General features: G+C 35.6%; 1 protein-coding gene across 2 annotated transcripts in view; it reads right to left on the minus strand.

The window, feature by feature from the left end:
- Positions 1–17,841, minus strand: part of TUSC3 (tumor suppressor candidate 3) — a 267,954-nt gene that overhangs the window by 139,180 nt on the left and 110,933 nt on the right. For both annotated transcript variants that reach the window (XM_044911838.1, XM_044911834.1), the window contains exon 2: positions 11,613–11,782. In XM_044911838.1, coding sequence (XP_044767773.1) covers positions 11,613–11,782 — 170 coding nt within the window. The remainder of the gene's footprint in view (positions 1–11,612; positions 11,783–17,841) is intronic.

The following is a 17,841-nucleotide window of genomic DNA, read 5'->3' on the forward strand; positions in this document are numbered from 1 at the left end:
TTCTAAAAACTGCAGATCTATCAGAAGAGAAAACAAAACTATTCATCCCTATAGAATAACTAGAATAAAAACAAAATTAGAGAATGTAAAGCTATAGAAAGGTGGGGAAATTAACATCCGTGACCTCAGACACCCATGCAAGAACAGGAAGGACAGGGACCATAGAACAGGGGGGAACAGAAATCCTAGCAGATGTGGAATGCAAAAAAAAAAAAAAAAAATCACACTGAGAAAGAAAAGATCTCACCTGAATTAGGCAATATTGAGAACAGGACTAAGACTTGATAGATAAGAAAGTGGCTGCTAGCCAATGTAAACGAAGAGGCTTACAAGTACACAGGAACAAACACAGCAGCCTTAAGGATGTACCATTTTGTGCAGAATGAGAGACAACAAAGAAGAGTTAGACAGTCCTTAGAGGTTTGGTGATACAGTGAAAGGGAGAAGCAAGTTATGAAAAGTACAGGACCTATGGAAACATGAAATTATCTTAGAATCAGAAGATGCTACTGCAAAAAAAAAAAAAAAAAAGGAAAAAGGAGAAAAAAGTAAAAAAAAAAAATGCTGTGTTCACCCTATTCTGTTTTATAAAGAGAAAAGGGTACCTGAATTAACAAATTCAAAAACTAGTATTCTAGGGGTGGCTGGCTGGCTCAGTCGGTAGAGCATGTGAATTCTGACCTCGGGGTTATAGGTTTGAGCCCCAAGTTGGGTGTAGAGATTACTTAAAAATAAAACTTAAAAAAAATTAGTAGGCTACTCAGAAGTATCACCATCACCTCCACATATAAATTGTTATTTCTGGTCTAGAAAAGAAAAAAAAATATTTTAGAAGCAGCACATAGCCAGTGGTATCCACGCAACACTACTATAAAAAGAAAACAAAAGCAGCATAATCCTTCCACTGATAAAAAATGTACCTGAAAAAACAACCATGAAGAGAAAAATAAAACACAGTATTCCAACTTGTATTAGGCATCATTAAATAAGTATTTGAGGACATAAAAAATCTCAAATCAGAAATTCAAAAACTCAAAATAGAAGTGAATAAAAACAAACGTTACATGAGAGCTGACTAAAAACCAATACAAGGAAAAAACTAAAAATGGAATCCTTGCAGAAATGAACACTGCATTATTCAATGCTCAAAAACCAGAGTTGACTGAAAATGTAATAAAGGACACTACTGAAAAGAATTTAAAACAGGTAAGAGAACAAAAAAATGAAAGTGAAAAGGCATGATATGAAAGTTGGACTAAAAAGATAGGAGAGGATGGGAGACACCAATTTTATGGTGGTAAAAGGCAAGGAGCAATCTCGGTATGTGAAAAGAGAACACCTCAGACCCTGGGAGGTACAGGAAAAGGAGAGCCATGATCTTTTGCCTTTCAGAACCACTCCTGGAGACTTTCTCACAATAAAAAATACACCCAACTGCAGCTCTCCAAAGCAATTCAAGCACCTTTAAATTAACCAAGTGCTGGACCTGCCATCTTCTACCAGCGGGCTCTGACTAACTTTGATTGCCATTCTTCTTAAGCTTGAGGAATTTATGGGAAACATTAATGGCTACTGGGCTTCCATACAAAATACCAATCGACCTTTCTAGATGTTTCTCTCACCTATTCCCTTGGCTATTGTTTCCTGGGAGTATACAAGGGATATCATGTTAGTGGCATGGGCAAATAAGGCAAGTTAGACTATCTTCAAGTACGTTGTCTGAAATCAGGAACACAATTTAATCATGCAAACTGAGCTGGGGACCCAAAATCTACCAACCAGTCAAAAGACTACATTGGAAGCACTGTCAAGCAGTACGCCTTAAATGAGGTAGGTCCCACTTGGGGAACGTCAATAATTGTAAGCAACACTTCATTGGAGCACATTATACACTCCTTAGGGCTGTGCTTCTCATGTGAAAGTCTAATACTATCTTGACATCCCTCAGTACCATGGTAAACTGTACCTAAGGATGGGTCGGTCATAACAGACCACCTAGTATTTAATGTTTAAAAAAGCATATAGCTTCAGCTACAACAATCAGACAAGAAAAAGAAAAGGCATCCAAATTAGTAAGGAAAAAGTAGAGCTGTCACTATTTGCAGATGACATGATGCTATTCATAGAAAACCCTAAAGACTCCATCAAAAAACTGTTAGAATAAATGAATTCAGTAATGTTCCAAGATACAAAATTAGCACACAGAAATCAGTTCCATTTCTATACACTAATAATGAAGTAGTAGGGAGAGAAATTACTAAAAAATTACATTTACAATTGCACCAAAAAGAATAAAACATTTAGGAATAAACTAAGATGGTGAAAGACCTGTACTCTGAAAACTATAAAACACTGATGAAAGAAACTAAAGACAACACAAACAAATGGCAAGACATTCCATGCTCATGGACTGGAAGAATAAATATTGTTAAAACATCCATACGACCCAAAGCATTCTACAGATTCAATGAAATCCCAATCAAAAAGCAATAGCATTTTTCATAGAACTAAAACACATAATCCTAAAAATTTGTATGGAACCACAAAAGACCCCAAAGCACCAGTGCAATCTTGAGAGGGAAGAACAAAGCTAAAGGTATCATAACCTATATTTCAAGATCTACTACAAAGCTACAGTAATCAAAAAAGTATGGGTACTGCCACAAAAACAGACACACAGGTCAATGAAAAAGAACAGAGAACCCAGAAATAAACTCACATGTATATGGTCAATTTATCTACAACAAAGGAGGCAAGAATATACAACGGGGTTAAAACCATCTCTACATAACAAAAGAACAAAACTGGACCACTTTCTTATACCACATATAAAAATAAGCTCAAAATGGTTTAAAGATCTAAATGTAAGACCTGAAACCATAAAATTCCTTGAAGATTACATAGGCAATAAATTCTTGGATATGGGTCTTAGCAATGTTTTTTTTTTGGGGTTTTTTTGTTTGTTTTTTTGCATCTGTCTCCTCAGGCAGGGGAAACAAAAGCAAAAGAAACAATTTGGATTACATCAAAATAAAAAGCTTTTACACAGTGAAGGAAATCATCAACAAAACAATGTAACAAACTGAACAGGAGAAGATATTTACAAATAACATATCTGATAAGGGGTTAATATCCAAAATATATAAGAAAACTCATACAACTTAACATCAAGAAAACAAAAACAATCTAATTAAAAAATGGACAGAGGACGTGAATAGACATTTCTCCAAAGAAGACATACACATGGCCAAGAGACACAGGAAAAGATGCTCAGTATCACTCATCATTAGGGAAACGCAAATCCAAATCACATGAGGTATCACCTTACACAGTCAGAATGGCTAGTACCAAAAAGACAAGAAATAACAAGTGTTGGTGAGAATGTAGAGAAAAGGAAACTCATGCACTGTTGGTGGGAATGTAAATTCATGCAAACCACTGCAGAAAACAGTATGGAGGTTCCTCAAAAAATTAAAAAAATACAGTACTATATGATCTAGTAATTCCACTTCTGAGTATTTATCCAAAGAAACAGAAAACACTAATTCAAAAGGATATATGCACCCCTATGTTCACTGAAGCTGTATTTCCAATAGCCATGGTATGAAAGCAACATTAGTATCCGCTGACAGATGACTGGATAAAGAAGATGTGGTATATATACAATGGCATATTATTCAGTCTTCAAAAATAACAAACTCTTGCCATTCACAACAACATGGATTGACTAGAGGGTATTATGCTAAGTGAAACAGACAAAGACAATTACCATAAGATTTTACTTATATGTGGAATCTAAAAACCAAAACAAACCAACAAACAAATAACAGCAAAGACTCATAAATACAGAACAAACTTGGTGGTTGCCAGAGGAGAGAGGGTTGGAGAGATGGATGAAACAGGTGAAGGGGATTAAGAGGTACAAACTCTCAGTTATAACAAATAGGTCATGAGAATGAAAAGTACACCATTAGGGGCGCCTGGGTGGCACAGTTGGTGAAGCATTCAACTCTTGGTTTTGGCTCAGGTCCTGATCTCAAGGTCTTGAGACTGAGCCCCACGTCAGGCTCCTCACTCGGAGCAGTGTCTGCTTAAGCTTCTCTTTCTCCCTCTCCCTTTCTCTCTCTCTCTCTTAAGTAAGTAAAAAAAACCTTTAAAAATAAATAAAAGATTAAGTTTCAAAAAAAATTTTTAAAAAAGTACAGCATAGGGAATACAGTCAATAAAACTGCAGTAACTTTGTGTGGTGGCAGATGGTAACTACACTTCTCATGGTAAGCATTTTGTAATGTATATAAATGTTGAATCACTATGTTATATACCTGAAACTAATTTATTACATGTCACCATACTTCCACTTCAAATTTTTAAAAAACTGAAACAAAAAATAAGAAACAAAAGACATTTTGAAGACAAATGCAAATTTAAATATGGGCAGTATAAGAAGAATATATCATTGAATTAATGTCAATTCTCTTAAAAGTGATAATGGTATTCTGATTATGTAAGATAGTCCCTTTCTGAAGAGTTGCATACTATAGTATTCAGTGGTGATATTTCAAAATATCTAAAAATTATAGATACATTTGGTGATATGGGACGCATTTTTGACCTGTACTTAAAAAAGGATTAAAGCAAAATGTGGCAAAATGGTAATAATTAGCGAATGTTGGTAAAAGGTAGACTGGTATCCTTGTACTACTGTTTCAACTTTGGTAGGTTTGAAATTTAAAAGATGGGGGACTAAAGCTGGGCTTATAAACATGGAAATGGAATTTGGAATATGGAAAATACAAAGAGCTCCGAAAATGCTACAATGTTACATAGATAGTAAGAGTTCATTGAAAATACTAAAAGAGTTGAGATTATCCAATCTCAAGAAGAGACACCTAGCAAGAAATTTATAAAGTTATATATATGCTTTCACTTAAAAAAAAAAAAATTAAACTAGATGGAGCTCAGCAATAAACTGAGATCTTCATTTATATTACACTAGTCATGGATTCAATCAAGCCTGACACAGTTCTCATTACCCAAGCCAGGCAAAGAATGTGTGAATGTCAAGAGAGTTTGCCAGTCTTTGTCAAAGAAGTGAAATACTCTGTTCAGGTAGCCACGCATATGAGGAAAACTTAAGAATTAAGTCCATGGAGAAATATTATCTAAGGAAAAAAGGAAATGATAAAAGTTATAGCCCCAAAACCATTTATAAAGAACTTACAAGCGCATCAAGTTATGTACAAGGGTAATTTTATTTATATATAATTTTCACCTTTTGTGTTCACTTTAGAATCTAATCTCCTAAGAGATGTAACTTCACTGTAGTAAAACAAAAGGCTGATGAGCTGATGAGCTCTTTTTCACATAGTTTTGGCCAGCCATTTAAATTGCCAGTCCCTGTTATGAGATGGCTACTCTGAATGAAAGCTTTTCATGATCTAATGAGTTTAAGAAATGCTGGCAGATGGATCCCTGCCCTATGATTAATAATCTTAGATGGGAACGCAAAATCAAAATGCAAATTACAGTTCACAGGGTAAAAGCAATGATGAACATGTACACTTAAGGGAAGCATTAAACTCTACTAGCTCTGGAGTTCCAAAACTCAACCCTGACAGCTGTGTGATTTGGATAAATTATATAACTGTCAGCTTTGATGTTCTCATCTATAAAATGGGTATTTTTTCAGGCCTACCTTCTTGACTAGTGAGAATGACATAAGATTATATATATATATGTGTGTGTGTGTGTGTGTGTGTGTGTGTGTGTGTGTGTGTGTATAATAACTTAATAATGCAACCCCAATAGTTTATACATAATAATTATATTTAGGAGGAAGGAACATTCATGTGTCAATATCATAATTTATTCACACTCCTTTTTAAAATATGTAATTGCTAATTTTTTTCATTTATTGAAGACCAATAAGATACTAATCTCCAACATGTCACCAAATCTTTGATTATTCACGCACTCTGCTTGATTCTACATGTACTTTTTAATTTTCCTTCACCTAAATTTTTTTTCCTGCATCTATTGATCCATAGTAATAACCTTAGAAAAGGATATTTTGTTCTTAGAATTTTTAGTGAATTCTGGAAGAAATGAGTAACTTTGTGGTAGAATACACCTAATAGATTTAGCAATTATGGGAAATATTCTCTATAGTACAATTTGATAAAGGAAGTTTGGAGTTAACACTTAGGGAAGGTGAGAATTGCACTGAGTAGTCTTAATTAACAACTTTATTTTGCCAAGGAGTTTGATATTAGCATTGAGGAAGGTGAGAATTGAATTCTGAAATTCGTGAATAAACTAACTGTGTAAAAAGGAAAAGCAGAATGATTTAGTGAGAGGGCTTATGGGAAGCCAAGAGCTCATTCACTAGCCTTTCAGCAAAGAAAAGCAACTGGAAAATCTAAGTATTAGTCAACTCTAAAAGAAAATTTCACTTTTCCTTAAAAAAAAAAAAAAGAAGAAAAGCAAAAAACATCTCACAGAGGAAAGCACTAAGATTTTTAAATTATAGCTATGAAAAAAATTATAGCTATGAACTTTTCAGTGATTCTGTAGAATTATAAAAAATTATAGCAGTACTATAAAAATGGTCCAAAATTCCAATGACACGGAAGGATCCAGGAAAATTTAATTCATGTTTAAAAAAAAAAAAAAAAAAGAAGGCTACTGATTACTGGTTGGTTGGCTTTCTCAGTGAATCTGCATCTCCCCTTGAGGCTTAATTTATTTTTTTTTAATTAATTTATTTATTTATTCATGAAAGTCAGAGAGAGAGAGAGAGAGAGAGAGGCAGAGGCAGAGGGAGAGAAGCAGGCTCCCCGCCTAGCAGGGAGCCCGATGCGGGACTCGATCCCAGGACCCTGGGATCATGACCCGAGCCGAAGGCAGACGCTTAACCGTCTGAGCCACCCAGGCGCCCCGAGGCTTAATTTATAATAGAGAAATAAAATTTGAATAATTTTTCTTGAAAATTTTTCTTGAAACTCCTCTCTATATTTCATCATAGTTGTCACCTTGGGATCTGTTTGATCCACACTGCCCACTATCATATGAAATACACTTAGTACTCTCTTGGCTCAATAATAGATCACAGACCACTGCTCCACCATAATTATTTAACAGATCTTCCTTTGAGATTTACTTATCCTATAGTATAAATTTATCATCCTCATCGAATAAAGTCCAAGGCATCCCTCTATCAGCTCACTTAATTTTTTTCCTCTCCAGTTCCCTTATCATTCTGAGTAATTTCAAATACATGTTTATAACCCAGACATCACCACAGCCTTATAGTTCCTCAAATGTCTCTACAAGATCAACAATTATCTACATTATACTTCAGCAATTTACTTATTTAAAAAAACCCTTTATAACTATTTCCTAATTTTCAATCCCACCCTACTTTTACACAAAACCTGTTTCTCACTCTTATGAAAAATTTAGCTTTATTATATCACATCTAGTTTATCAGCTATCCCCGGCTTCCTCTAACCCCCCAACCAACTCTGGACCCACCGTTATATCTTTCAAATATACTCTCACTAGAACCTAAAATCATTTACCTAATCCACTTCACACCATAAACCAAACATATTAACCTCTAAGCAGAGTGTTCTTTCTCCTCCATTGCTGAGTATTGGGGAAGAAAATCATTAAATTCTACAGATTCTTCACTAAGATTTTAGGTATTATAGTTTCAAAAGAATTCTCAATGCTATAGGTCATTCAATTAGTTCAACCTTCCCGTTCCCACTGCTCCTCAATGAAAATAAATAAATAAAAGCTATGAATCATGTACCTGCTTTCATTACCTTCCCTTTCTCTATACTGGGTGCACACTAGAACTACCTAGAGATCATATTTTTTAAAATGTCAATGTCTTGGCCCTACCCCAAAAACAATTAAGTCAGAATTCCAATGCGGGGGAGGGAGAAGAATTCTGGGTATGGGAACCATGTCTGCTCTTTACTTTTTATTTGCTTCTAAACTTTAATCTATTTTTTCTTCTCTAAAGTTATTATTTTAACTTTCTAATAACTTCAAACTTTTTCTCTTATAAATCCAAAACTTTTCTAATATTTTCAAGTTTATTACAAAATAGGCTGTAAAAAACAGGTTATTTTGACCAATGTGTCATTAAAAAAATTAAGGCTCCATGTTCAGCAATTCATTTAATGATATAATGCATTAAGTAAAATAATACCTAAAGGATACAACATTTAACAGTATGTTATAGTTTATGTCATCACAATACATACAATTTTATGTAACTGTGAAGTAAATACTTGGGTAATAAAGTCTTTCTAGTTTACAGCTACAAAAATATAATGATCAATTAAATATACTTCCTAATAGTGGCAAATATAAGAAATCAATATATTCAATTTTTAAGAGCAAATGATTTTCCTAAAATATATATGGTATTATAGGATGCCAGAAGACACGTATTTTTAGTGGAAACTGTTACACCAAAATGCCAATTAAGGTGGTGTTTTTGTCTGAGTAGGACAGTCTGAGTATATAGACTCATCCAAATGTGCTAGCCCAATTCTGACAACACTTTTAATGCCAACTTGCATACTGGCCCTTGTATAAGATAGAAGGAGAATCCAGAATCATCTGCAATGCTATTTTTCAAATACACTTTTTTTTTTTAAAGATTTTATTTGTATTTATTTGAGAGACAGCAAGAGAGAGAAAGCACGAGTAGGCGGAGGGGCAGCGGGAGAAGAAGACTCCCTGCTGAGCAGGGAACCCACTGCAGGGCTTGATCGCAGGGTCCTGGGATCATGACCTGAGCCAAAGGCAGACACTTAACTGACTGAGCCACCCAGGAGCCCCTTAAAATACTTTTGCTCACCATCTTCTCTACCCACTTTTAGACATGCCCCCAACATACAGTCATTATTAGATCATAATAAGATCCTTCTAGAAAATGTTGAGACACTGAAATTCCCTTTCTGCAAACTAGTCTGAGTGAAACTATTTTTTTTTCATTGACCCATGTTACTAATAACTTCAGTTTCCACTAGAATTCACATTGATTTAAATTCTAAAAGTCTACAAATGACTATACAATGTGGAGAGTCACTAAGTGGAACCACCACATAAAAAGTGTTCTTGAAAAAGTGTTCAGCCAAAAAGAGACACCCTGAATTGTCCTTAGCCATTGAGGAAATGAAATATGTAATTTAAAATCACGAGGCCCAGATGGTTTCACTGAAGAATTCCATCAAATACTTAAAGAATTAACACAATCTTATAAAATTGTTTAATCTTATACAATCTCTTCTAGAAAGTAAATGAGGAGGGCATATTTCTCAACTCATTTTATGAGGCCAGTATTAGCCTAATACCAAACTAGACAAAAACAGTATAAAAAATGAAAAGTACAGATAAAGAGCTATCATGAACTTAGATGCAAATTTCGAATAGACTTTTATTAGTAAACAGAATCCAGCAATACATAAAAGAAGTAATACACCATAATCAAGTAGGATATATTCCAAAATGCAAGGCTGGTTCAATATACAAAAATCAATTACTATAAAGCACTATATCAAGCACCTAAAGGTGAAAAATCATATCAATTCACACCAAAAAAATCTGATAAAATCCAACACCCATTCATGATCAAAACTCTCATCAAACTAGTAGAGAACTTCCTTAACTTGATAAAGAACATCTTCAAAAATCTTACAGCTAGTACCATCATTAATGATTAAATACTTTCTTCCAAAGATAGATTAAAATGTAAAACAAAAAACTATAAAACTTTCAGAAAAAAAAATCAGAAAAACTTTGGGATACAGGGCTAGGCAAAGAGTTCAACTGGATAACAAAAGTAAGCTACAAAATAGGAAACTGGTAAACTGGACTCATAAATTAAAATCTGCAAAAGATCAGTCATGAACATGAAAAGATATGCCATAGACTAGGAGAAAATATTTGAAAACTACATGTCTGACAAAGGACTAGTATCTACAATACATAAAGAACTCTGAAAACTTAGTAAAAAATCTGATTAGAAACGGGCAAAAGACATGAACATCTAGTTCATCAAAGATGTGATATACAGATAACAAACACATGAAAAGATTTTCAACACCACTGCCATTAGGAAAATGCAAAATAAAACCATAATGAGTTATCACTACATACTTAGCAAATTGAGTAAAGTAAAATAGTGACAAATGCTGATGAGGATATGGATAACCTAGACCACTCATACACTGCTACAGGAAATGTAAAATAATACAGCTACTCTGGAAAACATTTAGGCAGTTTCTTACAAAGCTAAACATGCAACTAACTACCAAACAACCTAGCCATCATGGAGAAATAAAACCTTAAGTTCATAGAAAAACCCGTACCAGAATGTTTACAACAGTTGTACTTGTAATAGTCAATAATTAGAAACAACCCAGATATTCTGTAACAGATGGCTGAACAAACGGCAGCACATTCATACCATGAAATTTTACACAGTAATAAAAAGAACGACTGTTGACAAATGCAGTAACTTGGGATGGATTTTGAGGGAATTATGTTAAGTTATTAAAAGCAAAACCCAAAAGATCTTTAAGGGTAGGATTCCATTCACATCACATTACTGGAACAACACAATGGAGTACAAATTCAGGATGTGGGAGTGGAATGGGAATGGGTGGGTGGGTGTGGCTATAAAGGGCAAGCGGAGAGATTCTTATGGTGATGGAACTGTTTTGTATCTTCACGATATCAATACCAATACCCTGCTTGTGATATTATACTATAGTTTTGCAAGATGTTACCACTGGGGGTCACTGAGTAAAAGGTATGTAGGATCTCTCTGTATCATTTCTTACAATTGCATGTAAATCTACAATTATTTCAAAAACAGGAATTTTTTAAAGCATTGCTGCATATGTATTTGTACTTGTCCAAAATTTTCTTTAGTACATTCCCACTAAAAAAATATTTCATTCATTTTAAATGATTTACTTCTGTATCATAGGGAGAAATTTCTAATCATTGAGGTAATGAAAAGTAAATGGACTTCTGTAGGTAAAAGTGTGTCCTCTCTATTAAACTATTAAAATAGAATATGTTTAAGGACATGGCTTCATTGCCCATAAAACATAATTAGGTGACCTACAAGGCAATGTTCGAACCAAATTCTATCACATATTTACCTTCATACAGGACATAAAGAAGCAAATTTGTTTTATTACAAATGGATTGATCAATAAGTATTTTACACAATAAAAGAATATTAGCGTATCAAATTATTTTCTAAAATACACTGATTTTGAGCTTGCTTATATTTTTTAAAGATTTATTTATGTGAGAGAGAGAGAGAGTGCGCACGCTCACTAGCGGGGTGAGGGGCAGAGGGAGAGAGAGAATCTCAAGCGGAGTTGAGAGCAGAGCCTGACACTTAACCAACTGAGCCATGCACGCACCCCTGATTTTGAGTTTACTTTTAAATCCACATTTATAGCTGACTATAACCTTGAACAGCTGTTGAATTCTATTATACAGATTTATATATATGTAATAAATATACAAGCATATGATAATAATTTAAAAATTTTTTAGAATACATAAATTACCTGCACACAGAACACTGCCGCTGAGGCTGAAGAGCAGTGAACATAACAATCATAGAATAGTTTCGAGGTGGTGCCTTTATAAATTTTCGGAATTTATCGCCATTCATTCGGAAGATTGAGCGCCTGGAACTCCATTCCATCAGTTGTTCTACTTTTTCAGCTAAAAGATTCTGCAATTAAACATAGGAATTTAAATTTACACAGAGTTAAAGTTCTTCACTTTGTATTTCATATAAACTGAATTACATGAGATTGTGTCTTAACCAAAACTAATTTCTGCTAAAAGTTCTTTTGGTAAGTGTATTCATTATTAATTGACTATACATGCATAAAATATTTCATTTTATTTTTCCTAATGATCATAAAGGTTTATAAAACAGATAACAAAAGCAAAACAGTCTACCACTTCCATAAAGATGAAATAGACATGCTTTTTCCTAATCCTCCCACTAAATACAACAAAAAACTCTGGCCATTATATAAAAAAACAAACAGAAGTAGGCTCTGAGAAAGGATGTCCAGTGTTAAAAAAAAAAAAAAAGAAGGAAACCCTACTTGCAACAACACAGATAAACACAGAGGATATTATGCTAAGTGAAATAAGCCAGTGACCTAAGGACAAATATGGCATGATTCCACTTGTATGAGCTATCAAAAATAGTCAAACTCATTAGAAGCAGAGATAAGAACGTTTGTTGTCAGGGGTTGGGGGGGGGATGGATAATTGTGGCTCAATGGATATAAAGTTTCGGTTATGCAGGATAAGTAAGTTCTAGAGATCCCCTATAATACAGTATCTATAGTTAAGAGTAGAGTACTGTGACCTTTAAAATACGTTAAAAAGGACAAATTTCATGTTAAGTGTTTGTACCACAACCTATACACACATGCAAAGAAAACAAGGAAATTTTTAAAGGTGATGTGTTTAGTACTTTGTGGTAATGGAATCACAGATGTGTACATATGTCAAACTCACTGATACATATATCAAATGTGTTCAATGTTTTGTATATCAATTATAACCCACAGCTTAAAAAAAAAAAAAAAAAAGGAGGAGGAGAAGGAGTGAGAAGGAGAGGCAGGCCTCTTACCCTGAGTTAGGGTAAACCTTGGTGAATTGCTCTGCACCTACTTGAGGAAGAGAAAAGATAAATCAAAAGAAATGAAAGAGAGGAGGGAGGAAGGGGCAGTAGCTTGGTCAAAGAGCAACATGCTTAATTAGTAGTGGGACGGAACATTCAGGTAAGTGCACAACGGCAGACTGACAGTATAAAAAAGAAGTATTATACCTAATTACTGGGATAATTGTTACTAAAAAAAACACAAAATTTTACATTAACAAAAAGGTATTCATTAAAATTCATTCTAATCTCAAAACAAATTCCTTGGATTTGATTATATTTGACTTTGGGCCTTTAATTCTGACAGCAAATATAATATGAATATATTTCCATACAAAACAATACTCTTGTTAAACTGAAAATTAAAACTTATTTTAGAAGATACTGCTCTGCTTCATCAATACACACAAAACAGCTAAAACCTAAGCAGAAGGACTTTTACTAACTTTTCTTGGTTTGAATTTTGAGAAATAAAGTGAGAGTATTTTCCATGTTAAGCATAATTTACTAGTGTTTGTCTTACTATTTTAAAATCTTCAATTGCTTACCCTAACACTCAGTGAGTTAATTCAGTATCTATAAATTCTTCTGAAATAATTTTAAAATAATAAAATATATACTACAAAAATAAAATATTTTATTTATAAGAAGGACTGTGACCCTCCATGTAGAGACAGAACCTCCAGACTGGAAATTGAGCAAGATAATAAACACTCATGAGGGCAGAAGGGAATTGGTCTAAAAAACAGCTACTTACCTGCAAGTTCCTAGGGTATTTTCATATACTTTTCTCAATAAATACAAACACACACTTTCCTTTTAAACTCTATATTTCTAAAGTAATCTTACTCTATTTGTTCTTGTTTTTAAAAAAGTCACATCATTACGTCAATATGTATCTTTCAAGGCATTAAATAACTGTGAAAGCCAGAGGATTTTGCTCTACTTCTACTTTTTGAGTTATCAAGGAAGCAAGCCAGTTTCATGGATGCTGGCAAAAACAAGAATCCTGAGTCAGAAATAAGACTTTTTATCTCTAACAAGGTTTTCTTCTAGCTTTACTTATATTATTGTATAATTAATCAATCAAGTATAAGTAACCAAGTATAACTGACCCAACTCTAAGATATTTAAATTTCATAACATGATGATTGGATATACATAAACATTGTGAAAGGGTTCCCTCCATCTAGTTAATTATCACATCCATCACCTCACATCAAATACCTTTTTGTCTTTCTTTTGTGTGTGTGTTGTGTATGTGAGAACACTTAAATTGTACTCTCAGAAAATTTCAACTACACAATACAGTGTTATTAACTATAGTCACCATGTTATACATTAGATCCTCAGACCTTATTCATCTTACGTCTGAAAGTCTGTACCTTCTTACCAACCTTTCCTTGCCGCCCTCCCCAACCCCTGTATGTGCCCCAGCCCCCGGCAACCACTTTTCTACTATTTGATTCCATTATTTAGAATTCTTTTTTAAATTCAACATATAAATGATTCCATTTTAAACATACACACATCACATTTTTTTATTATGTTATGTTAATCACCATACATCATTAGTTTTTGATATAGTGTTCCATGATTCATTGTTTACGTATAACACCCAGTGCTCCATGCAGAACGTGCCCTCTTTAATATCCATCACCAGGGAGGGCGGAGCAAGATGGCGGAGGAGTAGGAAACCTGGATTTTGTCTCCTCTCAGGAATTCAGCTGGATAGGGATCAAACCATTCTGAACACCTACAAACTCAACAGGAGATCGAAGAAAAGAAGAGCAACAACTCTCTCATCAGAAAAGCGACCACTTTCTGAAAGGTAGGACGTACGGAGAAGTGAATCCGAGGCGATATTCGGGAGGACAGACGGCGGGGGAGGGGCCTCCGTCGGCCGCTTCTGGCAAGTGATAGAACCACGGAGCACAAAATCGGAACTTTTAAAAGTCTGCTCCACTGAGGGACGTCACTCTGGTGGCTAAGCGGGGGGGTGGAACCCTCCGGGACAGTGTGGTCTCAGGACCCACGGGTCACAGAAAGACCGGGGGTGCCTGAGTGCAGCAGAGCTCCCAGGTATCGGAGCAGGGAAGCCGGCTGCAGAGGCGGAGCCCAGGCGCGGGCTCTCAGCTCGGGGTTGCCACAAACCGTGATCCGCGGCACAGTCGGGCCACTGCTCCTCCAGCAGGGACCCAACAAGCGGAAGATCCGGGGAGACTCACCTTCCTCCCCCGGGAGGAGCCGCGTGGGAGTGCACCGCAGGGATCTGCTGGGTTTGGAGACTCCACAACGTCTCGGGTGCCAGAGATAGAAACGCGCGGTCACAGGCCGGGTGAGCACGGAGTGCGGCCGGAGACCGGGGAGATGGGAGTGACTGACGGCTTTTCTCTGGGGGCTCACTGAGGAGCGGGGCCCGAGTTCTTGGCTCCTCCAGGGCGGAGATTGAGAGGCCGCCATTTTCACTCTCCGCCTCCAAAGCTGTACGGAAAGCTCGCAGGGAACAAAAGCTCCAGAGAGCAAACCCAAGCAGATTACTTAGCCGGGAGCGGGCAAGGGCGGGGCAATTCCGCCTCCGGCAGAGACATTTGGAAACCACGGCAACAGGCCCCTCCCCAGAAGATCAGCGAGAACAGCCAGCCAAGACCAAGTTTACCGATCAATGAGAACAGCAGAACTCCAGCGCTAGGGGAATACTGCACATAGAATGCATGGCTTTTTTTACCATGATTCTATAGTCTTTCAAAGTTAATTTTTAACTGTCTTTTTTTTTCTTTTTTTCTTTTTTTTTTGGATTTTTCTTCTTCCCTTTTTCAACCAACACCTTATCAATCCCTTTTTTTAAAAAAAAAATTATTATATTTCATTTTTAGAGGCATATTCTATCCCTTCATAGTAGTTACCTGTATCTTTGGCATATATATATATAAGTTGTTCTCTCTTTAAAATTTTGAGATACTCTCTTCTAACAGATTAAAATATACCCTAAATCTCTAGTATATGGTGTTTTCTATTCCCCTGCCTGATCACATTCTCTCCCTTTTTTTTTCTTTTTTTTTTTAAATCCTCTTCTTTCTTTATTCAAACAACTTCTTATCAATTCGTTTTATAAAATTTTTTATAATTTCCATCTTTACAGTCAGATTCCATCCCTTCATCATATCAACCCTTATTTTTGTACATATATAAGTTTTTCTTTCTTTAAAATTTTGGGAGGCACTTTCTTCTAAAAGACCAAAATAGGGCGCCTGGGTGGCTCAGTCGGTTGAGCGACTGCCTTCGGCTCACGTCATGATCCCAGGGTCCTGGGATCGAGTCCCACATCGGGCTCCCTGCTCTGCGGGGAGCCTGCTTCTCCCTCTCCCACTCCCCCTGCTTGTGTTCCCTCTCTCACTGTGTCTCTCTGTCAAATAAATAAATAAAATATTTTAAAAATAAAAATAAAATAAAAAAGAAAGAAATAAAAGACCAAAATACACCCCAAATCTAGTGTGTGGCACTGATCTATATACCAGCCTGATCATATTTGATCACATTCTTGTTTTTTTGTTGTTGTTGTTTTCTTTTGTTTGTTTTTATCTTTATCTTTTTCTTTTTCTTTTTTTTTCTTTCTCTTTTTTTCTCTCTTTCCATTTCTTTTTCCACTGCTTCAGGTCTTTTCTGATTTGTTTAGAGTATATTTTCTGGGGACATTGTTACTCTGCTAGCATTTTGTTCTCTCATTAATCTATTCTCCTCTGCACAAAATGACAACCGGAAAAAATCACCTCAACAAAAAGAACAAGAGGTAGTACCGACTGCCAGGGACCTACTCAATACAGACATTAGTACGATGTCAGATCTAGAATTCAGAATCATCACTTTAAAGATACTAGCTGGGCTTGAAAAAAATATGGAAGTTATTAGAGAAACCCTTTCTGGAGAAGTAAAAGAACTAAAATCTAACCAAGTAGAAATCAAAAAGGCTATTAATGAGGTGCAATCAAAAATGGGGGCGCTAACTGCTAGGATAAATGAGGCAGAAGAGAGAATCAGTAATATAGAAGATGAAATGATGGAAAATAAAGAAGCTGAGAAAAAGAGAGATAAACAACTACTGGATCACGAGGGCAGAATTCGAGAGATAAGCGATACCATAACGAAACAACATTAGAATAATTGGGATCCCAGAAGAAGAAGAAAGAGAGAGAGGGGCAGAAGGTATAATGGAGCAAATTATAGCAGAGAACTTCCCTAATTTGGGGAAGGAAACAGGCATCAAAATCCAGGAAGCACAGAGAACCCCTCTCAAAATCAATAAAAATAGGTCAACACCCTGACATTTAATAGTAAAACTTTCGAGTCTCACAGACAAAGAGAAAATCCTGAGAGCAGCTCGGGAGAAGAGATATGTAACCTACAATGGTAGAAACATTAGATTGGCAACAGACCTATCCACAGAGACCTGGCAGGCCAGAAAGGACTGGCAGGATATATTCAGAGCACTAAATGAGAAAAATATGCAGCCAAGAATACTCTATCCAGCTAGGCTGTCATTGAAAATTGAAGGAGAGATAAAAAGCTTCCAGGACAAACAAAAACTAAAGGAATGTGCAAACACAAAACCAGCCCTACAGGAAATCTTGAAAGGGGTCCTCTAAGCAAAGGAGACCCTAAAAGCAACATAGACCAGAAAGGAACAGACAATATACGGTAACAGTCACCTTACAGGCAATACAATGGCACTAAATTCCTATCTTTCAATAGTTACCCTGAATGTAAATGGGCTAAATGCCCCAATCAAAAGACACAGGCTATCAGACTGGATTAAAAAACAAGGCCCATCGATATGCTGTCTGCAAGAGACTCATTTTAGAACCAAAGACAGCCCCAGACTGAAAGTGAGGGGGTGGAAAACCATTTACCATGCTAATGGACACCAAAAGAAAGCTGGGGTGGCAATCCTTATATCAGACAAATTAGATTTTAAACCAAAGACTGTAATAAGAGACGAGGAAGGACATTATATCCTACTTAAAGGATCTATCCAACAAGAAGATCTAACAATTGTAAATATCTATGCCCCTAACATGGGAGCAATCAATTATATAAGGCAATTAATAACA

Source organism: Neomonachus schauinslandi, chromosome 2 (genome assembly GCF_002201575.2).
Source record: "Neomonachus schauinslandi chromosome 2, ASM220157v2, whole genome shotgun sequence".
NCBI classification, from domain to species: domain Eukaryota; kingdom Metazoa; phylum Chordata; class Mammalia; order Carnivora; family Phocidae; genus Neomonachus; species Neomonachus schauinslandi.